Source organism: Bufo bufo, chromosome 7 (genome assembly GCF_905171765.1).
Source record: "Bufo bufo chromosome 7, aBufBuf1.1, whole genome shotgun sequence".
Taxonomy (NCBI): Eukaryota; Metazoa; Chordata; class Amphibia; order Anura; family Bufonidae; genus Bufo; species Bufo bufo.
This window is the reverse complement of record NC_053395.1, coordinates 81,539,902-81,564,322: the sequence shown is the minus strand read 5'-3', so window position 1 is coordinate 81,564,322 and position 24,421 is coordinate 81,539,902. Positions and strand designations below refer to the sequence as shown.

Sequence of the window (24,421 nt, the reverse complement as noted above, 5' to 3'; positions counted from 1 at the left end):
TCACAATCACTGATGGAAATCGCTGACCAAAACACTGACGTGTGAATGAAGCTTAAATGTTGAAGTATCTGAAGCGAGCAGTTAGGCCTCATGCACACGACCGTTGTGTGCATCCGTGGCCGTTGTGCCGTTTTCCGTTTTTTTTTTCGCTGACCTATTGACTTTCAATGGGTCCGTGGAAAAATCGGAAAATGCACCGTTTTGCAGCCGAGACCGTGATCCGTGTATCCTGTCCGTCAAAAAAATATGACCTGTCCTATTTTTTTGACAGACAACGGTTCACTGACCCATTCAAGTCAATGGGTCCGTGAAAGAACACGGATGCACACAAGATTGGCATCCGTGTCCGTGATCCGTGGCCGTAGGTTAGTTTTTATACAGACGGATTCGAAAATCCGTCTGCATAAAAGCTAAAACTCAGAACCAACAGTATATTCTAACACAGAGGCGTTCCCATGGTGATGGGGACGCTTCAGGTTAGAATATACTAAAAGAACTGTGTACATAACTGCCCCCTGCTGCCTGGCAGGTGCTGCCAGGCAGCAGGGGGCAGCCCCTTCCCCCCTGTAGTTAACACATTGGTGGCCAGTGCGGCCGGCCCCCCCCCTCCCTCCCCTGTAGTTAACTCATTGGTGGCCAGTGGGCCCCACTCCCTCCCCTGTAGTTAACTCATTGGTGGCCAGTGCGGCCGCCCCCTCCCTCTCCCTCCCCTGTAGTTAACTCATTGGTGGCCAGTGGGCCCCACTCCCTCCCCTGTAGTTAACTCGTTGGTGGCCAGTGGGCCTTCTCCCCTCCCTCCCCCTCCTAATTAAAATCTCCCCCCTATCATTGGTGGCAGCGGAGTGTACCGATCGGAGTCCCAGTTTAATCGCTGGGGCTCCGATCGGTAACCATGGCAACCAGGACGCTACTGCAGTCCCGGTTGCCATGGTTACTTAGCAATTTGTAGAACCATTATACTTACCTGCGAGCTGCGATGTCTGCGATGTCTGCATCTGGCCGGGAGCTCCTCCTACTGGTAAGTGACATAACCTGTCACTTACCAGTAGGAGGAGCTCCCGGCCGGATTCAGACATCGCAGACATCGCAGCTCGCAGGTAAGTATAATGGTTCTACAAATTGCTAAGTAACCATGGCAACCGGGACTGCAGCAGTCATGTACACAGTTCTTTTAGTATATTCTAACCTGAAGCGTCCCCATCACCATGGGAACGCCTCTGTTTTAGAATATACTGTCGGATTTGAGTTTCACGATGTAACTTAAATCCGACGGTATATTCTAACATAGAGGCATTCCTATGGTGATGGGGACGCTTCAAGTTAAAATATACCATCGGATTGGAGAAAACTCCGATCCGATGGTATATTAACTCCTGACTTTACATTGAAAGTCAAGGGGGGACGGATCCGTTTGAAATTGCACCATATTGTGTCAACGTCAAACGGATCCGTCCCCATTGACTTGCATTGTAATTCAGGACGGATCCGTTTGGCTCCGCGCGGCCAGGCGGACACCAAAACGACTTTTTTTTCATGTCCGTGGATCCTCCAAAAATCAAGGAAGACCCACGGACGAAAAAACGGTCACGGAAAAACGGAACCCCGTTTTGCGGACCGCAAAAAAATACGGTCGTGTGCATGAGGCCTTAATGGAAGAAAACTCACCAACATAACAGAGCTGAAGATGTTTTGTACTGAGGAATCGGCTTACATTCCTCCAAGCTGATGTACAGGACTAATCAACAATTACCAGAAATGTTTAAATACAGTTATTGCTGGACAAGGGGTTCACACCAGATACTGAAAGCAAAAGTTCACATACTTTTACCACCTACAGACATTTGATGATTTTCTTTAATAAATAAACGACCACGTCTAATATTTTTGACTTTGGTTATCTTTATCTACTTTTAGAAAATGTGTGAATCTAAGGTAGGTTAAGGTCAAATTTCTGCAGAAATCTAGAAAATTCTGAAGGGTTCACAAACTTTCAAGCACCACTGTATATAATATAATGAATTATGATGAGAGCTTTGTGTAATATCATGACAGTTGCTGAAATCCATTCTGAAATCCATGAATATGCCGAGTTACTTTTTTTAAATTACTCTTTTAAGTGTTCCTGGCCATTTACAATGATGGCAGGTGTTTGCATCTATGCCAAACTATTTAAATGATGAGACTGGATCTCTTAATTGGTTTATATGTGACACTGACTTATAATCAAAAATATAATTATAGAGGATTCTGGTTAAATTGTAATAATGATCAATTCCAAATAACTCAGTGATTATACATTTTCTCTACAAATTAGCTGAAAATAATCCTGCTTCAAGAGAAATTTTTTGTAATAAAAAATAATTGTTACTGGAACCGAATTGCTGCACTGAGTAACATAATGAAACCTATAGATGAACTATCTGTATGCAGAGAGCTGAAATGGTGACTATAAATCTCACCTGTATCACTGAAACATCCAAGGATCGGATCTTGCCAGCTGATAATTTTATTCATCCATTCTAGTTTGTAAAAATCGGAATATCCACATAAACCACATAGCATTACTGCAAGAAAAACAAGGAGACTGTCTGAAAGCATAGAAAATATCTGCAGGCAAGTGATTTCTGAAAAAATAAAATAGACATACTGTATATTAGTTCCCGATATCCCCATAATTTTATGCATGAAGGAAAACTGAATAAAATAAGGGACCATTGTGTCTTCTGATGTAACCAGTGTTCAGTTTTTTGCGGAAAGATTTCAGCCCACATTTACTAATTTATAATTTGACTTAAAATGTGCCAAAATGTGCCTACTGTATATATCCAAAGCCAGTTTTAGGGCTATATGGGATAGGTGAGAGGTAGGGAGGGCAGCAACAGTCAGCCTGGAGGGCATCTCCACAGTCCAGTAAATAGAAGACGGGGAGAGCTGCTAATGCAAAAATGAGCCACTTCAGGGTTATTTTTCTAATAAAAATTAGCAATTTCAGCAATTAAAGCATATTAAAAAATGGTCATTACTAGTGTTGGGCGAGCATGCTCTGCCGAACACTTATTTTACTCGAGCCTCCTCTCACGTTTGTTGGCTACTACACAGCCAATAAACATGCAGGTAAGTACTGCCATTCACTGTAATGCCAGTAGCCATGTTGGCTACTGGCATTACAGTGATTGGTTGGCCGGAACGCGTCATCGGGTGATATATAGCACCCAATGACACGTGTTCGGCTCAGTCTTAGTCAGGGAGAGCTGTGCTGAAGAAGGGACAAATAGTGTAGGGAGTGGAATAGTAATTGTGAAAAAACTTGTTAGAGACCAAAAAGTCCTTTTAAGGACTATTGTTGTATCCGGCAGTAATATAATTATTAGTGCAACCTGCGCTAAATTGCGTGGAATTGTTAGAGAGACCCAAAAGTCCTTTTAAGAACTACTGTTGTATCTGGCAGCAATATAATCATTAGCGCAACCTGCGCTAAATTGCATGGAATTGTTAGTGCCGCTTCTGATAGTGACACAACCTCTGCTACATCTTCTGGATCAACTGGTTCCTCTGGTAGAGTTGAGCGAACACCTGGATGTTCGGGTTCGAGAAGTTCGGCCGAACTTCCCGGAAATGTTCGGGTTCGGTGTCACGGAACCATGAACCAGACGTACAACAAGGGATAAGTGAAAATAAGAAGGCTTTATTGAAAATAAAGCTGTAAAGCAAAAGTCCAAACGGATGGCGAAACCGAAGCAGAGTCTTTGCGAAGCCAGAGGTCAGGAACCAGAAGGGTAGTCAGACGAAGCCAGGATCAGGAACCAGCAGGGTAGTCAGACGAAGCCAGGATCAGGAACCAGCAGGGTAGTCGGACGAAACCAGGATCAGGAACCAGCAGGGTAGTCGGACGAAACCAGGATCAGGAACCAGAAGCAGCAGCAGTCTAGAAGCATGTGAACACAGGAGGACCAAGCGAGGAACTGAAGCCACAGACCTCCTATATATATGAGCTGGGCATCCAGCTCCTCCCAGTGGGAAGGAGGAGCCGCAGGGTGGGAGGCTACAAGAAACCCAGAAACCAAGATGGCCGCCAGCACATGTCAAACGAAGGAGAACAGCAAGAAGGTAAGACCATGACAGTACCTCCCCCTCAAGGGCCCCTCCTCCGCGGAGTAAAGAACGGTTTCTGAGGGAAGCGTGCGTGGAAGGCTCGGAGCAAGGCAGGAGCATGGACATCTGCGGAGGGAACCCAGGAACGCTCCTCTGGACCATAACCACGCCAATGGACCAAAAACTGCACCCGACCGCGGACCAGGCGTGAGTCCAGGATATTGCTCACCTCATACTCCTCACGATTACCCACTTGGACCGGACGAGGCCGAGGAACCGAGGAAGTGAAACGATTACACACCAGTGGCTTCAACAGGGAGACATGAAACACGTTGGAGATCCGCATGCCAGGAGGAAGCGCAAGGGCATAGGCTACCGGGTTTACCCTGCGAAGCACTCAGTAGGGACCAACAAAGCGAGGCGCCAGCTTGGGAGTGGGCACTCGAAGGTTGAGGTTGCGGGTGGACAACCATACACGGTCTCCGACCTGGTAGGAAGGAGCAGGCGCTCGTCTGCGATCAGCCTGGAGTCTCTGGCGCTGCGCAGAGACCTCAAGGGACTTCTGGATCAGTACCCAAGAAGCACGTAGGACGGAAAGGTGATCCTCCACAGCCGGAATATCCTGGGGAGAGAATACCTCCGGTAACACGGCAGGTTGGAACCCATAATTGGCCATGAAGGGAGACGTCCCAGAGGAAGAGTTCACCGCCGTGTTCCTGGCAAACTCAGCCCAAGGCAGGAGGTCAACCCAATTGTCTTGGTGATCGGAGACATAGCAACGAAGGAATTGCTCCAAGGCCTGATTGGATCGTTCTGCGGCCCCATTGGACTGAGGGTGGTAGGCCGAGGAGAAGGAGAGATGAATCCCCAACTGGGAGCAAAAGGCGCGCCAGAACCTGGACACAAACTGACTCCCCCGATCAGACACAATCTCCTTGGGCAAACCGTGCAACCGGAAGACCTCCCTGGCAAAAATCGTGGCCAACTCTTGTGCAGAGGGTAACTTCTTGAGAGGAACACAGTGGCACATTTTGGAAAACCGATCCACAATCATGAGAATGACCGTATGGCCTCGGGATGCAGGGAGGTCCACAATGAAATCCATCCCCAGGTGTGACCATGGGCGCTCCCCGGTGGCTATGGGTTGCAGAAGGCCCAACGGAAGGTGCCGAGGGGACTTACTCTGGGCACAAACGGAGCATGCCGCTACATATGCGGCGATGTCGGAACGTAGGGAAGGCCACCAGAACAGACGTGAAACAGCCCAGGACAGCTGATTCTTTCCAGGATGCCCCGCGGTCTTGGAGTTATGGTAGGTTCGCAACAACCGAGTGCGCAACTCCTCAGGCACAAAACATCTGCCGTTGGGTCTCCCAGAGGGAGCACCAGATTGAGCCGCCAAAATCTGCTCACCCAGGGGAGAGGTCAGGCTGGTGCGAATGGCGGCCAAGATCTGATTCGGAGGTATGACCGAAGTCGGAATCGACTCCTCCCTGGACAGCTCGGAGTACTGCCGTGATAAGGCATCCGCCCTGATGTTCTTGGAACCGGGTAGGTAGGAGACCACGTAATTAAAACGTGACAAGAACAGAGCCCATCTGGCCTGACGTGGTGTCAATCTCTTGGCCTCAGAAAGGTAGGTCAGATTCTTGTGGTCCGTCAGGATGAGGACCGGAACCACCGAACCCTCGAGCAAGTGCCTCCATTCTTTAAGGGCCTGCACGATGGCCAATAACTCCCTGTCACCAATCTGATAGTTGCACTCCGCGGAAGACAGTTTCCGGGAGTAAAACCCACAAGGAAGCAGAGGACCCTCTGGTGTTCTACGCTGAGACAGAAGGGCGCCTACTCCCGTCTCAGACGCGTCCACCTCGAGGACAAAGGGCAACCCAGGGTTGGGATGCGACAGAATCGGAGCCGACACAAAGGCGGACTTTAGAGCCTCAAAAGCTCGGATGGCCTCGAGCGGCCAGACCTGGGAATTACTGCCCTTCCTGGTCAGATCCGTGAGAGGCTTGGCTAGCATGGAAAAGTCCCTGATGAACTTCCGATAATAATTGGCGAAGCCCAAAAAGCACTGCAGGGAACGAAGACCACTGGGCTGGGGCCACTGTAAGACAGCCGAAACCTTCTCAGGATCCATGGAGAACCCCTCAGCGGAAATGATGTAACCTAAGAAGGTTACCTGGGATCGGTGAAATTCGCATTTCTCAAGCTTACCGAACAGCTTGTTCTCTCGTAACCGTTGCAACACTCGTCTGACATCCAGAATGTGGGCCTCCATGGATTCAGAATATACCAAGATGTCATCCAAATAGACCACCACACACTGCTGCAACAGGTCACTGAAAACATCGTTGATGAATTCCTGAAAGACTGCGGGCGCATTGCACAACCCAAAGGGCATAACCAAGGATTCATAATGACCGGTCCTGGTGTTAAACGCGGTCTTCCACTCATCGCCCGCCTTGATCCTTACCAGGTTATATGCCGCCCTCAGGTCGAGTTTGGTAAAGACCGTGGCCCCTTTAAGGCGATCGAACAGCTCGGAAATCAAGGGTATCGGGTAAGCGTTCTTGATCGTGATGCGATTGAGACCCCTGTAATCGATGCAAGGCCTCAACTCACCGCCCTTCTTTTTCACAAAGAAAAATCCAGCCCCTGCCGGGGACGAGGATTTGCGAATGTGTCCGCGTGAAAGCGCCTCCCTCACGTACTCCTCCATGGCCTCATTCTCCGCTACCGACAGTGGATAGACTTTGCCACGAGGAGGAACGGCACCAGATTGTAACTCTATGGCACAATCGTATGGGCGGTGCGGAGGTAGGGCAACCGCGCGCACCTTATCGAATACTTCCCGGTACTCCTCGTATTCAGGAGGCAACAGAGAGTCCGAGGAAGTACACAGCAACTTGACAGACCCATAAATGCAACTAGCCCCACACTGCGGTGACCACGAGAGGATCTCGGCCGATCTCCAATCGAAAGTTGGATTATGCTTCCGGAGCCAGGGGTACCCCAAGACCACCGAGTAGTGTGGAGACGAAATAACCTGGAGGCAGACCGACTCTCTGTGAACGGCACCAATGGCTATCCCCACTGGAAGGGTCTCATGAGTCACGTGTGGCGGCAGAAGGGGTCTGCCGTCTATCGCCTCAAGAGCCAGTGGGGAACCTCGAGCCTGCAGAGGAATGGAATTGGCGGCAGCGAACACATTATCAATGAACAAACCACCAGCACCAGAGTCCACCAACGCCTGGGTCGTCACCGAGCCCCCGACCCAGGAGAGGACAACAGTGATCAGTGGTTTGTCAACACGGGAAACCGGGGACGAGGAGACTCCACCCAAGATCTGCCCCCGACAGGATCTCAGGTGCGAGCGTTTCCCGGACGGTTCGGACATGCCAACCGAAAATGCCCACCGAGACCACAGTACATGCATCGGCCCTCGCGTCTCCGGAGTACCCTCTCCCCCTCGGACAGGCGAGCAAACCCCAGCTGCATGGGTTCACCCCCAGACAAGTCATCCCCAGGAGGCGTGGGAGGAGAGGGAGGCACGGGTGGGACAGCAAACGTAGGCGCCAATCTGTTAGAAAACCTCCGCAGGCTCTCCTTAAAGGAAGGTCTCTCCCTGAGTCTGGTGTCAATCAAAATCAGGAAAGAAATAAGAGACTCGAGCTCCACTGGTAGGTCCTTAGCTGCAACCTCATCCTTCAAGGCATCCGAGAGACCATGAGAGAAAGCAGCGACCAGAGCCTCATTATTCCAGCCCACCTCTGCTGCCAGGGTACGAAACTCAATGGCGTATTCAGCTACGGATCGTGAACCCTGTCTGATGGACATAAGGAGCTTCGCAGCAGAGGCAGCACGAGCCGGCACATCGAATACCTTCCGAAGAGAAGCAACAAAACCGGAAAACTCGGCAACCACCGGATTGTTGTTCTCCCATAAAGGGCTGGCCCAGGCCAAGGCCTTGTCCGAGAGCAGCGAGATCAAGAAGCCCACCTTTGATCTCTCAGTAGGAAAGGCATGTGGCAGCAACTCGAAACAAATGCCCACCTGGTTAAGGAAACCTCGACACTGAGTTGGCTCTCCCCCAAAGCGCTGTGGAAGAGGGGCAGAACCGGTCATACCCCGAAACACCGCAGGTGCAACAACAGGTGTCGGGGTAGACTCTGGCGCAACAACCGGAGCGGCAGTAGGAGCGGGCCCAGGAGCGACAACCGACCCATCGGCAACGGGAGCGAAATGAGGCGTGCGTTCAAGCAGGGTTTGCAACGCCACAGCGAACCGACCCAACAGGTGATCCTGCTGATCAAGTCTGGCAACCAGCGTGGGTAGCGAGGATGGCCCTGTACCGTCAGAATTCATGGCTTGGTCCTAATGTCACGGAACCATGAACCAGACGTACAACAAGGGATAAGTGAAAATAAGAAGGCTTTATTGAAAATAAAGCTGTAAAGCAAAAGTCCAAACGGATGGCGAAACCGAAGCAGAGTCTTTGCGAAGCCAGAGGTCAGGAACCAGAAGGGTAGTCAGACGAAGCCAGGATCAGGAACCAGCAGGGTAGTCAGACGAAGCCAGGATCAGGAACCAGCAGGGTAGTCGGACGAAACCAGGATCAGGAACCAGCAGGGTAGTCGGACGAAACCAGGATCAGGAACCAGAAGCAGCAGCAGTCTAGAAGCATGTGAACACAGGAGGACCAAGCGAGGAACTGAAGCCACAGACCTCCTATATATATGAGCTGGGCATCCAGCTCCTCCCAGTGGGAAGGAGGAGCCGCAGGGTGGGAGGCTACAAGAAACCCAGAAACCAAGATGGCCGCCAGCACATGTCAAACGAAGGAGAACAGCAAGAAGGTAAGACCATGACATTCGGGCTGCAAAAGGCAGCAACATGTAGGTAAATCCCCTGCAAACAAATGTGGATAGGGAAATGAATTAAAATAAAAATAAAAAAAATAAAAATGAACCAATATCAATTGGACAGAGGTCCCATAGCAGAGAATCTGGCTTCACGTCAGCAGAGAATCAGTCTCTTCATGCCATAGCAAAGAATCTGGCTTCATGTCAGCAGAGAATCAGTCTCTTCATGCCATAGCAGAGAATCTGGCTTCATGTCATAGCAGAGAATCAGGCTTCACGTCACCCACCACTGGAACAGGCCACTGTCACACATTTAGGCCCCAGCACCCAGACAGAGGAGAGAGGTCCCGTAACAGAGAATCTGGCCTTATGTCAGCGCAGAATCTGTATTCATGTCATAGCAGAGAATCAGGCTTCACGTCACCCACCACTGGAACAGGCCACTGTCACACATTTAGGCCCCGGCACCCAGACAGAGGAGAGCGGTCCCGTAACAGAGAATCTGGCCTTATGTCAGCGCAGAATCTGTCTTCATGTCATAGCAGAGAATCAGGCTTCACGTCACCCACCACTGGAACAGGCCACTGTCTGTCGGGATTCAAACCCATGACCAGCCACATCCCAGGCGGTAGCCCTGCTTACTAGGCTACCGTCCTCTCTGGACATTCCTCCCTGAAGCCTATTAGTTAACCTCAGTCTTGCCAAGCCTTGCTCATTACCCTTGATTCCCCACACCTGGTACTTCCCTATATAAGTCCAGCCCCTTGCACTCCAGTTTGCTGATTATTGAGCTCCTGAGCCTTGATCAAGCTTCTCCTCATCTGCTGCTCTTGTTACTATTGAAAGTCCACTGCTGACCAGGAATTGCCTACCGACTACTCTTCTGCTTGTCCCTACCTACTGAACTGCTACCACCGTTGCCATCCGGATTGTCTGACTATGCTTACTGCCGCCTGCCCTGACCCACCGCCTGCCTACCGACTACGCCTCTGCCAGACTTCCTGCACCTACTACCTGCCTGCGGTCCTTGCCACTGGGCTCCACTCCTACCTCCAGCCAGCGGTCCTCTGACTCAGGTGAGCCTGTAGGACTGTTACAGAATAATCAGCCAAAACTATGGAGTCCGCAATGGCCACTCTGCGTAAGCAGGTTTCCGAACTTCAAGAATTTGGTACTACATATCAGGAGAAATTTGCCCAGCTCCAAGGCGTAGTCCAAAGCCAACAGAGGGAGATTATTGAACTACAGAGGCAACTCCTGGACGTCCGCGGCGCGCCCGCAGACACCCGCATGCCACTCCCATCAAGATTCAGCGGCGACAGACACCAGTATCGGGAGTTTCTAAACCAATGCCGCATCTATTTTCAGATGCACCCGGCCCCCTTCACCACCGAGAAAAAGAAGGTGCTATTCGTGGTCAATCTCCTGACGGATGAAGCATTAGAATGGGCATCACCATACGTGGAGACTAACAGTCAGCTCCTGGACAACCTAAACAACTTCATCACCGCCATGAGCCAAGTCTTCGATGACCCCAACCGCACTGCGACAGCCGAGGCGCGACTACATGGTCTGCGGCAAGGGAGACGCTCCGTCGCCGAATACACCGCCGAGTTTCGCCGTTGGGTCACGGACACCACCTGGAACCCAGCGGCACAGAGAAGCCAATTCCGGCGAGGCCTGTCAGAATTAATAAAGGACGAACTCGCCAGAGTTGAGGCCCCGGATGATCTGGATGACTTCATTCAGTTATGCATCCGGATAGATCAAAGACTCTCCGAGAGGAAGAAAGAAAGACTCTGGTCCTCGGACCACAGACCCACTTACTCCTTCTCTTCCACCGCCCAGCGCGACCCCCAGTCAGTAACTGAACCTATGCAGGTCGACGCTCTACGTAGGTCTCTATCCACAGCTGAGAAGGAGAGAAGGCTGGCCAAAAACCTCTGCCTCTACTGTGGGGAGCCGGGTCATTTTGCCATCAAATGTCCTCATAAGATTCGAAAGACTATTGCCGTCACGGAGCTAAAGGAGCAACCACAAACTCCAACCCCGCCAGCAGACCCTGAAAATAACAACACGGCGGCTCATGGATCCCACTTCATCATCCCGATCCTCATCGACATTGAGGGGCGACAACTCCCCTGTTCAGCGATGTTAGACTCCGGGGCGGGAGGCAACTTCATGGACCTAACCTTCGCCCGCGAAAAGAACATTCCACGGACAATCAAGGCAGCCCCCGTTGACCTGGAAACCGTCGACGGATCCCCACTCTCCTCGGGGCCGGCCACTCACGAGACCACCGAACTACAACTCCTCATAGAACCAGATCACCGTGAAAAGATCCACTTCTCTCTGATCGCTTCCCCGAAGTTCCCAGTGATCTTGGGCATCCCATGGTTGGCCACCCACAACCCCTTGGTGGACTGGGAAACCCGCTGCATACGATTCCCATCCGAGTTCTGCACGCTAAATTGCTCCCACAAACCCGTCCTTCCACCCGAAGACACCACCATCTCTAAACTATCCGTCAAGGATCTGCTACCCCCTCAATACCGCGAGTTCCAGGATGTCTGCGACAAGAAAAACGCAGACAAGCTGCCACCACACCGACCCTACGACTGCCCTATAGAACTGTTGCCCGGGGCCGAAATACCCTTTGGCAGTATCTACTCCCTCTCAGAGCCTGAACTCAAGGCTCTGAAAGAGTACCTGGACGAGGACCTGAGGAAGGGGTTCATCCGGCCCTCCACCTCCCCCGCGGGAGCCCCCTTTTTCTTCGTAGAGAAAAAAGACTCCTCCCTGCGTCCCTGCATAGACTACAGAAAGCTTAATGACATAACCGTAAAAAACCGGTACCCGCTCCCACTGATTTCCGAACTCCTTGAGAGACTCCGGGAAGCGAAGATCTTCAACAAACTCGACCTTCGAGGGGCCTACAACCTCGTCCGAATCCGCCCTGGGGACGAATAGAAGACCGCCTTCCGGACACGTTATGGTCATTTCGAGTACCTGGTCATGCCTTTCGGACTCTGCAATGCTCCCGCCACCTTCCAGCACTTCATTAACGACGTCCTCAGGGACATGCTGGATCTGTTTGTAGTCGTTTACCTGGACGACATCTTGATCTTCTCTGAAGACCTCGAGCAGCACCGCGAACACGTCCGCAGGGTACTGCAGAGACTCAGACAGAACTCTCTCTATATCAAGCTAGAGAAATGCGAGTTTGAGCGAACCACCACTCAGTTACTCGGATACATCATCTCCCCAGAGGGCCTAAGTATGGACCCGGGGAAGGTCCAAGCTGTGATGAACTGGCCCGTTCCGAAAAACGAGAAGGAGATACAAAGATTCATTGGCTTCGCCAACTTCTATCGGAAGTTTATCCGGAGCTTCTCCAAGGTCATAGCACCAATCACCCAACTCACCAAGAAGGCAGTCCCCTTCTCCTGGACACCCGAGGCCCAGGAGGCCTTCACCAAGCTGAAACTCCTCTTCACTTCTGCCCCAATCCTAATCCACCCGAACTCCGAGCTCCCATTTACAGTCGAAGTGGATGCATCAGACTCTGCGGTGGGGGCAGTTTTGTCACAACGGACAGAGGAGAGGATGCTATTACACCCGTGCGCATATTTCTCCCGCCAGATGTCCCCCTCCGAGAAGAACTATGACATCGGGAACAAAGAACTACTGGCGATCAAGGATGCCTTCTCCGAGTGGAGACACCTGCTGGAGGGAGCCACCAACCCCATAATCGTACTAACTGACCACAAGAACCTCGAGTTCATCCGCAGCGCTAAGAGACTCTCAGCCAGACAGGCCAGATGGAGCCTATTCTTTTCCCGCTTCAACTATCTCATCACCTATCGCCCTGGATCAAAAAACAGCAAGGCTGACGCCCTCTCCAGAATGTTTTCCGAGCCCTCACAGAGTAACAAGGGCCAAAATAACATCTTACCCGAGAGAAGGGTCGTAGGGGCCACCTACTCTAAAGAACTCCTGGGCACAATCAAAGAAGGATATGAAAATGACCCCTTCCTCTCCCACCCCACAGGCAATGTCAGCCTTACGTTTAAGAACGGTCATTGGTTTCATCAGGACCTACAACTATATGTACCAGAAATCGCACGGCTCGAAGTGCTCAAACTCAACCATGACTCCAAGGTGGCCGGTCATTTTGGCACAAGAAAGACCCAGGAGCTTCTCTCCCGCTCCTTCTGGTGGCCAACATACAAGGAGGACATCAAGAGGTACATCTCCTCGTGCACGGTCTGTGCCCGCAATAAGACTCCTCGTTCCTCTCCCGTGGGTCTGTTACAACCCCTCCCGATTCCCTCCCGCCCCTGGGGCTCGATCTCCATGGACTTTGTGGTAGACCTTCCTCCTTCAAAAGGGATGAACACCATCCTGGTCGTGGTCGACCGTCTCACCAAGATGGCCCATTTTATCCCCTACAAAGGCCTACCCACAGCCAAACAGACGGCCGGTCTTATTCTCAGAGAGGTCTTCAGGCTGCATGGGATCCCGGACGACGTGGTCTCCGACCGAGACGTACAATTTGCCTCAAAGTTCTGGAAGAACTTCTGCCTGGCGCTCGGGGTTAAAGTGAACCTGTCCTCTGCTTTCCACCCTCAGTCAAACGGGCAGACGGAGAGAACTAATCAGACCCTAGAGCAATACCTACGCTGTTTCAGCTCCCACCTGCAGGATGACTGGCTGGATCATCTCCCCACGGCCGAGTTCGCCTACAACAATGCTGAGCACAGCTCAACCAAGCACAGCCCCTTCTTTGCTAACACAGGCTCGCACCCGGTGTTCATTCCCCACCTACCCGTCCCCTCCACCCTCCCAGCAGTGGCAGAACGCCTAACAACCCTACAGGAGGCACAAAAGAACATTATATAGACAACCTCCAGCTTGCCCAGAGGCGCTTTAAACAGGGAGCAGACAGACGTCGCAAACCCACCCCGGGCTTCCATGTGGGAGACAAGGTGTGGCTGTCCAAAAGGAACCTCAGATTGAAGGTCCCCTCCAAAAAATTTGCCCAAAGATACATGGGTCCGTTCCGGATCACCGCACAAATCAACGAGGTCACTTTCCGTCTCGACCTTCCGGACTCCATTAGGGTGCACCCTGTCTTCCATTGCTCTCTCCTCAAGCCATACGTGGAGAACACCTTCACAGGCCACCACTCTCCCCCTCCACCACCCGTGAGGGTACAGGGTGAAGAAGAATATGTTGTCGCAAAGATTCTCGACTCCAGGATCCACCGGGGAAGACTACAATACCTAATTGGGTGGGAGGGTTACCCTCCTGAGGATAACTCCTGGGAGCGAGAAGAAAATGTCCACGCCCCCAGACTGGTAAAAGAGTTCCACCAACGGCACCCCGGTAAGCCTGCCCCTGCGGTGCCTGGAGGTCACCTTGGAAGGGGGGGAGTACTGTCGGGATTCGAACCCATGACCAGCCACATGCCAGGCGGTAGCCCTGCATACTAGGCTACCGTCCTCTCTGGACATTCCTCCCTGAAGCCTATTAGTTAACCTCAGTCTTGCCAAGCCTTGCTCATTACCCTTGATTCCCCACACCTGGTACTTCCCTATATAAGTCCAGCCCCTTGCACTCCAGTTTGCTGATTATTGAGCTCCTGAGCCTTGATCAAGCTTCTCCTCATCTGCTGCTCTTGTTACTATTGAAAGTCCACTGCTGACCAGGTATTGCCTACCGACTACTCCTCTGCTTGTCCCTACCTACTGAACTGCTACCACCGTTGCCATCCGGATTGTCTGACTACGCTTACTGCCGCCTGCCCTGACCCACCGCCTGCCTACCGACTACGCCTCTGCCAGACTTCCTGCACCTACTACCTGCCTGCGGTCCTTGCCACTGGGCTCCACTCCTACCTCCAGCCAGCGGTCCTCTGACTCAGGTGAGCCTGTAGGACTGTTACACTGTCACACATTTAGGCCCAGGCACCCAGGCAGAGGAGAGAGGTCCCGTAACAGAGAATCTGGCCTTATGTCAGCGCAGAATCTGTATTCATGTCACAGCAGAGAATCAGGCTTCACGTCACCCACCACTGGAACAGGCCACTGTCACATATTTAGGCCCAGGCACCCAGGCAGAGGAGAGAGGTCGCGTAACAGAGAATCTGGCTTCATGTCAGCACAGAATAAGTCTTCATGTCATAGCAGAGAATCAGGCTTCATGTCACCCACCACTGGAACAGGCCACTGTCACACATTTAGGCCCCGGCACCCAGACAGAGGAGAGGTTCATTCAACTTTGGGTTGCCCCGCAATATAATGGTAAAATGAAATTAAAAATAGTATTGAATGAGGAAGTGCCCTGGAGTAGAATAATATATTGTTAAGGGGAGGTAGTTAATATCTAATCTGCACAAGGGATGGACAGGTCCTGTGGGATCCATGCCTGGTTCATTTTTATGAACGTCAGCTTGTCCACATTGGCTGTAGACAGGCGGCTGCGTTTGTCTGTAATGACGCCCCCTGCCGTGCTGAATACACGTTCAGACAAAACGCTGGCCGCCGGGCAGGCCAGCACCTCCAAGGCATAAAAGGCTAGCTCTGGCCACGTGGACAATTTGGAGACCCAGAAGTTGAATGGGGCCGAACCATCAGTCAGTACGTGGAGGGGTGTGCACAGGTACTGTTCCACCATGTTAGTGAAATGTTGCCTCCTGCTAACACGTTCCGTATCAGGTGGTGGTGCAGTTAGCTGTGGCGTGGTGACAAAACTTTTCCACATCTCTGCCATGCTAACCCTGCCCTCAGAGGAGCTGGCCGTGACACAGCTGCGTTGGCGACCTCTTGCTCCTCCTCTGCCTTCGCCTTGGGCTTCCACTGGTTCCCCTGTGACATTTGGGAATGCTCTCAGTAGCGCGTCTTCCAACGTGCGCTTGTACTCGCGCATCTTCCTATCACGCTCCAGTGTAGGAAGTAAGGTGGGCACATTGTCTTTGTACCGGGGATCCAGCAGGGTGGCAACCCAGTATTCCGCACATGTTAAAATGTGGGCAACTCTGCTGTCGTTGCGCAGGCACTGCAGCATGTAGTCGCTCATGTGTGCCAGGCTGCCCAGAGGTAAGGACAAGCTGTCCTCTGTGGGAGGCGTATCGTCATCGTCCTGTTTCCCCCCAGCCACCCCCAGCCACGCACCAGTGATGGGCCCGAGCTGCTTTGGGTGCCACCCCGCTGTGAACATGCTTCATCCTCATCCTCCTCCTCCTCATCCTCGTCCTCCTCGTCCTCCAGTAGTGGGCCCTGTCTGGCCACATTTGTACCTGGCCTCTGGTTTTGCAAAAAACCTCCCTCTGAGTCACTTTGAAGAGACTGGCCTAAAAGTGCTAAAAATGACCCCTCTTCCTCCTCTTCCTCCTGGGCCACCTCCTCTTCCATCATCGCCCTAAGTGTTTTCTCAAGGAGACATAGAAGTGGTATTGTAACGCTGATAACGGCGTCATCGCCACTGGCCATGTTGGTGGAGTACTCGAAACAGCGCAACAGGGCACACAGGTCTCGCATGGAGGCCCAGTCATTGGTGGTGATGTGTGTCTGATCCGCAGTGCGACTGACCCGTGCGTGCTGCAGCTGAAACTCCACTATGGCCTGCTGCTGCTCGCACAGTCTGTCCAGCATATGCAAGGTGGAGTTCCACCTGGTGGGTACGTCGCATATGAGGCGGTGAGCGGGAAGGCCGAAGTTACGCTGTAGCGCAGACAGGCGAGCAGCGGCAGGGTGTGAACGCCGGAAGCGCGAACAGACGGCCCGCACTTTATGCAGCAGCTCTGACATGTCAGGGTAGTTGCGAATGAACTTCTGCACCACCAAATTCAGCACATGCGCCAGGCAAGGGATGTGCGTCAAACCGGCTAGTCCCAGAGCTGCAACGAGATTTCGCCCATTATCGCACACCACCAGGCCGGGCTTGAGGCTCACCGGCAGCAACCACTCGTTGGTCTGTTGTTCTATACCCCGCCACAACTCCTGTGCGGTGTGGGGCCTGTCCCCCAAACATATGAGTTTCAGAATGGCCTGCTGACGTTTACCCCGTGCTGTGCTGAAGTTGGTGGTGAAGGTGTGTGGCTGACTGGATGAGCAGGTGGAAGAAGAGGAGGAGGAAGCTGAGTAGGAGGAGGAGGAGACAGGAGGCAAAGAATGTTGCCCTGCGATCCTTGGCGGCGGAAGGACGTGCGCCAAACAGCTCTCCGCCTGGGGCCCAGCCGCCACTACATTTACCCAGTGTGCAGTTAGGGAGATATAGCGTCCCTGGCCGTGCTTACTGGTCCACTTATCTGTGGTTAGGTGGACCTTGCCACAGATGGCGTTGCGCAGTGCACACTTGATTTTATCGGATACTTGGTTGTGCAGGGAAGGCACGGCTCTCTTGGAGAAGTAGTGCCGGCTGGGAACAACATACTGTGGGACAGCAAGTGACAAGAGCTGTTTGAAGCTGTGTGTGTCCACCAGCCTAAATGACAGCATTTCATAGGCCAGTAGTTTAGAAATGCTGGCATTCAGGGCCAGGGATCGAGGGTGGCTAGGTGGGAATTTACGCTTTCTCTCAAATGTTTGTGAGATGGAGAGCTGAACGCTGCTGTGTGACATGGTTGAGATGCTTGGTGACGCAGGTGGTGGTGTTGGTGGTACATCCCATGTTTGCTGGGCGGCAGGTGCCAACGTTCCTCCAGTGGCGGAGGAAAAGGCCGAGGCGGCGGCAGCAGCAGAAGAGTCCGAGGCAGCAGCAGCAGAAGAGGTAGCAGGGGGAGCCCGAGTGACTTCTTTGTTTTTAAGGTGTTTACTCCACTGCAGTTCATGCTTTGCATGCAGGTGCCTGGTCATGCAGGTTGTGCTAAGGTTCAGAACGTTAATGCCTCGCTTCAGGCTCTGATGGCACAGCGTGCAAACCACTCGGGTCTTGTCGTCAGCACATTGTTTGAAGAAGTGCCATGCCAGGGAACTCCTTGAAGCTGCCTTTGGGGTGCTCGGTCCCAGATGGCGGCGGTCAGTAGCAGGCGGAGTCTCTTGGCGGCGGGTGTTCTGATTTTGCCCACTGCTCCCTCTTTTGCTACGCTGTTGGCTCGGTCTCACCACTGCCTCTTCCTCCGAACTGTGAAATTCAGTGGCACGACCTTCATTCCATGTGGGGTCTAGGACCTCATCGTCCCCTGCATCGTCTTCCACCCAGTCTTGACCCCTGACCTCCTGTTCAGTCTGCACACTGCAGAAAGACGCAGCAGTTGGCACCTGTGTTTCGTCATCATCAGAGACGTGCTGAGGTGGTATTCCCATGTCCTCATCATCAGGAAACATAAGTGGTTGTGTGTTAGTGCATTCTATCTCTTCCACCCCTGGTGAAGAGCTAGGAGGATGCCCTTGGGAAACCCTGGCAGCAGAGACTGCTGCATAACTTGAGGCTCAGACAGTTTCCCTGATATGCATGGGGGTGATGTGACAGACTGATGGGCTTGGTTTTCATGCGCCATCTGTGCGCTTTCTGCAGAAGACTGGGTTACCATCCTTAGAACGGCATTGGGCCCCACCAAATATCCCTGTAAATTCTGGCGGCTACTGGGACCTGAGGTAGTTGGTACACTAGGACGTGTGGCTGTGGCAGAATGGCCACGTCCTCTCCCAGCACCAGAGGGTCCACTAACACCACCACGACCATGTCCATGTCCACGTCCGCGTCCCGTATTAGATGTTTTCCTCATTGTTCCCGTTCACCACAATTTTGAGAATGGCAAATTTGGGAATAGTTTTTCAACCCAGAAAAAAAAGTGTGCTTTTACGGTCACTACAAATAACTTGAGCAGCTAAAACAGTACAGATTTGCTTGAATAGAAATGTGAGACCTGTTTTTTTTTGCACTGTGTGACAGGGTAAGGTTTAATCTCAGAATCAGTCTTCTATCTGCACGGTAGCGTGTGTCTTAGGTTTTTCTGAATGACACTATCAATACCTTCAATGTAAGATATCCTTTTTGGGATAGATTTCAAGTAGGCCTCAAATACCAGAAACTAGTTATTTTGAGAATGGCAAATTTGGGAATGGTTTTTCAACCCAGAAAAAAAAGTGTGCTTTTACGGTCACTACAAATAACTTGACCAGCTAAAACAGTACAGATTTGGTTGAATAGAAATGTCAGGTCTATTTTTTAGGCGCTGGGTGACAGGCTCAACTTGCCCCTGATGTAATATATGGCCAAAAAATAACCACACTGTTGATGGTTAAATGCACTTGGGTGACACAGGCTCAGCCTGCACCAGATGTAGTATATGGCCAAAAAATAACCAGACTGTTGATGGTTAAATGCACTTCGGTGACACAGGCTCAGCCTGCAGCTGATGTAGGATATAGCACAAAATAACCACACTATCGATGGTTAAATACACTTGGTGATAGCTTGTGCTGGCGCACCACAAGTCACAAAATGGCCGCCGATCACCCCAGAAAAAAAGTGATCTAAAAACGCTCTGGGCAGCCTCAAAAAAGTGAGCAAGTCAATAATAGAACTTCAATGATCCACAGCTGCAGATCGATCACAGAATGAAGTCTTTTGGAGGAGTTAATCTGCCTAATCTCGCCCTAACGTCGCAGCTGCAACCTCTCCCTATACTGATCATAGCAGAGTGACGTGCGGCGCTACGTGACTCCAGCTTAAATAGAGGCTGGGTCACATGCTGCACTGGCCAATTACAGCCATGCCAATAGTAGGCATGGCTGTGATGGCCTCTTGGGGCAAGTAGTATGACGCTTGTTGATTGGCTGCTTTGCAGCCTTTCAAAAAGCGCCAGGAAAGCGCCGAACACCGAACCCGGACTTTTACGAAAATGTTCGGGTCCGTGTCACGGACACCCCAAAATTTGGTACGAACCCGAACTATACAGTTCGGGTTCGCTCATCCCTATCCTCTGGATCAACTTGCAGGATAACAGGCCGAACTGGATGGACAAATGTCTTTTTTCGGCCTTATGTACTATGTTACTATGTTACTATGTTTTTATTTTAAATTTGCGCATCCTAAATATCTATTACATTCAGCGCAATTGTTTGGCCGCTGGTGACAGCGACATTACCAGCGCTACATCTCCTGTATAATGTTTGCGCATCCTAAATATCAGTGACATTAATTCAGGGTAATTTTTTTTTAGCCGCTGGTGACAGCGACATTACTTGCACTATATCCCCTGTATAACGTTTGTGAATCCTAAATGTCAGTGACATTCATTCAGTGTATTTTTTTTATTAGCCACTGGTGACAGCGACATTAAATGCGCTATACCTCCTGTATAACGTTTGCGCATCCTAAAATTATCTGTGACATTCAGTGTACTTTTTTCATAGACGCTGCGGATAGCGATATTATCTGTGCTACATCTCCTGTTTAACGTGTGCACATCCTAAAAAATATCTGTGACATTCTGTACTTGATTTGCGCATACACTCACTGGGCTACTGTACGTGTAACATACTTGGAAGCATATATACCATTTAATATGCGCAAGGTGAGCAGTAAGGGACGGAGAAGTGGCCGTGCTGCTGATGGTGCACGCAGAGGCCATGGCCCTGGGCATAGTGAAACTGTGCCTGCTGCCAGAGCACAAGAAACACACTCATCCCCGATACCTAGCTTCATGTCCCAGTTTGCAGGGTGGCACAGGACATCACTCTCGAAGTCACACCAGTGCGACCAGGTGGTCAGTTTGATTGCAGCAGATAATGCTTCCAGTCGGTTAAGCACCACACTGTCTTCCACAAAGTCCAGTCTCAGTAGACAAGAGTCTGGTCAACAGAATCCTCACCCTGATACTCCTTCCTCCCACCATGGAGAGTCTTGACAAACAAACGAGGAGCTCTTTGATTTGGGCTTCTCGACAAGCCCGCTTGAAGCGGGACATGAGGAGATATTGTGCCCTGATTCCCAAACTCTTGAGCATCCACAGTCAGAAGAAGATGACGGTGTGGAACGGCAATTAGTGTTTCACAAGGTGGATGATGATGATGATGAGACACAGTTGACAATAAGTCAACCGCAATTAGTGTCTCAAGAGATTCATGATGAGGATGAGACACAGTTGTCAATAACTGAGGTTGTTGTTAGGTCAACAAGTCACGAGGATAACCAGAGTGAGGAAGTGGAAGAAGAGGTGGTGGATGATGAAGTCACTGACCCAACCTAGGAAGGTGGCAAGCCGAGCGAGGACAGCAGTACAGAGGGGGAGGGATCCGCAGCACCGCAACAGGCTGGAAGAGGCAGTGGGATGGCAAAAGGGAGAAGGCGGGCCACACCAAACAGGCACCCCCTTGTGGCAATCTCCCTTCCCAAGGTGTAGGTGTTCCACAGTCTGGCGCTTTTTTGATGAAAGTGTGGACGATAAAAGAATTGTCATTTGCAACCTGTGCCGTACCAAAATGAGGAGGGGAGTAAACACTAGCAACCTCACCACCACCAGCATGATCCGCCACATGGCATCAAAGCACCTTAATAGGTAAGCCGAACGCCTGGGTCCACAATCAGTGTCTGCGGGTCACACCACTAACTCCTCTTTCCCTGTGTTACATGCAGGCCAATCCCCTTTCCAAGACGCAGTCCCGGATGCCTCCTGCCATGCACCTGGACCTTCACAAGCACCATCAGCTAGCACATCCACTTCTGTGTCCCAGCGCAGCATACAGATGTCTATACCCCAGGCCTTTGAACAAAAGCGCAAATACCCAGCCACCTACCCACAGGTCATAGCACTAAAAGTGCGCCTTTCCAAATTGCTGGCCCTGGAAATGTTGCTATTTAGGCTTACACCAGCATGTGTCCCGTAACATTACCGGTGCCCTGACCAACGCAGTTATTATGAAGGTCCACTTAACGGCTGACACATGGACAAGTGCTTTTGGCCAGGGACGCTAAATTTCCCTGACGGTACATAGGGTGAATGTTGTGGAGGCTGGGAGCGAGTCGTACCCTGGGATGGCACAGGTGCTACCGATGCCAAGGATTTCTTGACCTACTTCCATCAGGGTTTCCGCCACCACCTACATTAGTGGCTGCAACCCCCCCTTCTCCTCCTCCACTTCCACTTCTGAATTATCATCTTGCAGCACCAGTCAGCCATCAGTCAGTAGCTGCAAGCAGTGTAGCACTGCAGTGGGGAAGCGGCAATAGGCCGTGCTTAAACTGATCTGCTTAGGTGACAAGCAGCACACCGTCACAGAGCTGTGGCTCTCAACACTCAACCTACAACCAGGCATGGTTGTGTCTGATAATGGCCGTAACTTGGTGGCGGCTTTGGAGCTCGGCAAGCTCACACACATACCATGCCTAGCCCACGTGTTCAACCTAGTGGTTTAGTGGTTTCTCTAAACCTATCCCAATTTGCCTGAGCTACTGGTGAAGGTGCACCGCATGTGTGTCCATTTCTGAAAGTCATCGACAGCTTCCGCCGGTCTGGCAACGCTGCAGCAGCGCTTGCAATTGTCAGCTCACCTACTGTTCGACGTGAGCACGCGCTGGAACTACACGTTCAACATATTGGCCAGGCATTGTGAGCAGGAGAGGGAAGTAGTGGAATACCAGCTGCAACATGGTCGTTGCCTTTCCAGTCAGCTTCTGCTCTTCACAAGCGATGAGTGGGCATTGATGTCTGATCACTGACAAGCTAATAGTGGTATGCGTTCCTCCATCAAAAATATAAATCACTGTAGTACGGAACGCTATAGAGATTAGATAAAACTAATGCTTTATTAAATCTGCAAAAATGTGAGGAAAGGAAACCTACTAACTATATAAAAATCCTGAGTAACAAAATCTATCCACAATTCCTGAGGCGGATCGAGGTATCGTTTGGAAAACCACGATCAGCGGTGCCGCTCAGGTGTGGATAAGGTCATCAGGAGATCCACTTCAGGTGCACTACTGATGGTTGCAAAACCATGCCAGCCGGCTGTAGTATTGTGACACAACCAGAAGTGTGCACCGTGGCACGGACAAGGTGCTCAGCTCAAACACCGAGTCTAGATGGCCCTGGACTGAATGTAACAAACAAATCCATTGATAAACATCTATCCATTGGATCCGACCCTGTTCAAGAACCACCCGTTCACAGATATGAACCAGATGTCTGAAGGTTGGCCCTGTGAGCACGAATCAAGGGACACTAACTACCTGGGTGTGAGCTAGACGCTTGAGTGCACCTGTTCACATACTACAGAGGGCTGGATTGACGCAGACCACTTCTGTTGTGTGAACGCAATTCAAGCGACAATTCAAAAACATGGGTTTGCCCCCAATAATCGCTCTACGCATTTCGCCATATTTGGCTCGTCAGGAGCATGAAATGTGGGTAGAAGGACAAATAAACAAATAAGCTGCTGACCTCCGTGACAGAGGCTGCAGCTAACAGCACTGAGTGGCCGTACGCGGCTGCATGGACATGCGTTATATAAGGCGGAGACTCCTCCCCTCATCTGGATCCAGCCCCTGGGGCGGCCAATAAGGAATCAGGAGGCGCGGCAATGCCGCAACAACCAACCCGCCCCACTTACCCGCCCCCTCTGTGAGACGATCACAGACGAATGTCAAAACATTCGTATACTAATGTTAGAGTGACCAACCGGCGGTTAAAATAATTGCGGCAGCAAGGCATTGCAGGAACAGGGATCATGTCTTGTTTAGGTAGGTGGTCAAGTTTAGTAATTGTAGTAATAAACTACTGTAGTTGTTGTCACTGAATGGAATAACTCCAAGACAGGCGGATACGAGGGAAACACACAGCAGTTCCAACAGAGGCAAGGCAACACTCTCCAAGGCCTGGGACAGTTTTATAACACCCCACCAGCACCCTCAATCTGATTCGCGGCCTAGTGTTACAAGGAGGGAAAAATTTGGGAAGATAGTGAAGGAGTGTCATGAGAAAGGACTGCAAATTATCTATGGTCTGAAAGGCGTAACTGAACTTAAACTGTCATTTGAAGATTTTAAACCGCTAATAAAGCTATGATTATTCGCTATCTTGGAGTTGGATTTTTCTTTAATTATCTGCTACACAATTATCGCATCCAGGTGCGCTATCCGGGCTCAGACAGTGGAGGGGAAGGTGAGACCTGCCTTATGCTTCCATAGTGAAGGAGTACGTAGCAGACTGTATCAACGTTCTCAGTGCCTTACAACTATTGGGTGTCCAAGCTGGACACGTGGCACGAACTGGAGCTCTACACCTTGGAGGTGCTGGCCTGCCCCGCCGCCAGCATTTTGTCAGAGCGTGTATGTAGTGCTGCTGGGGGCATAATAACTGATAAGCGCATCAGTCTGTCAACCGAAAAGTCTGACCGGTTGACCCTTATAAAAATGAACAAGGCTTGGATTTCCCCTGACTTCTCTACTTCACCAGAATAAAGCAGCTGAACATAAAGGCACTCTAAATGTGGCTTTTATGGTGTATTAAATAC

The 24,421-nt window shown here is 51.1% G+C and overlaps 1 protein-coding gene across 1 annotated transcript in view; it reads right to left on the bottom strand.

The window, feature by feature from the left end:
* The window catches only part of C7H16orf89 (chromosome 7 C16orf89 homolog), a 163,884-nt gene that overhangs the window by 7,644 nt on the left and 131,819 nt on the right, over positions 1-24,421 (bottom strand). Inside the window, exon 4 of the mRNA XM_040440635.1 lies at positions 2,460-2,564. Coding sequence (XP_040296569.1) covers positions 2,460-2,564 — 105 coding nt within the window. The remainder of the gene's footprint in view (positions 1-2,459; positions 2,565-24,421) is intronic.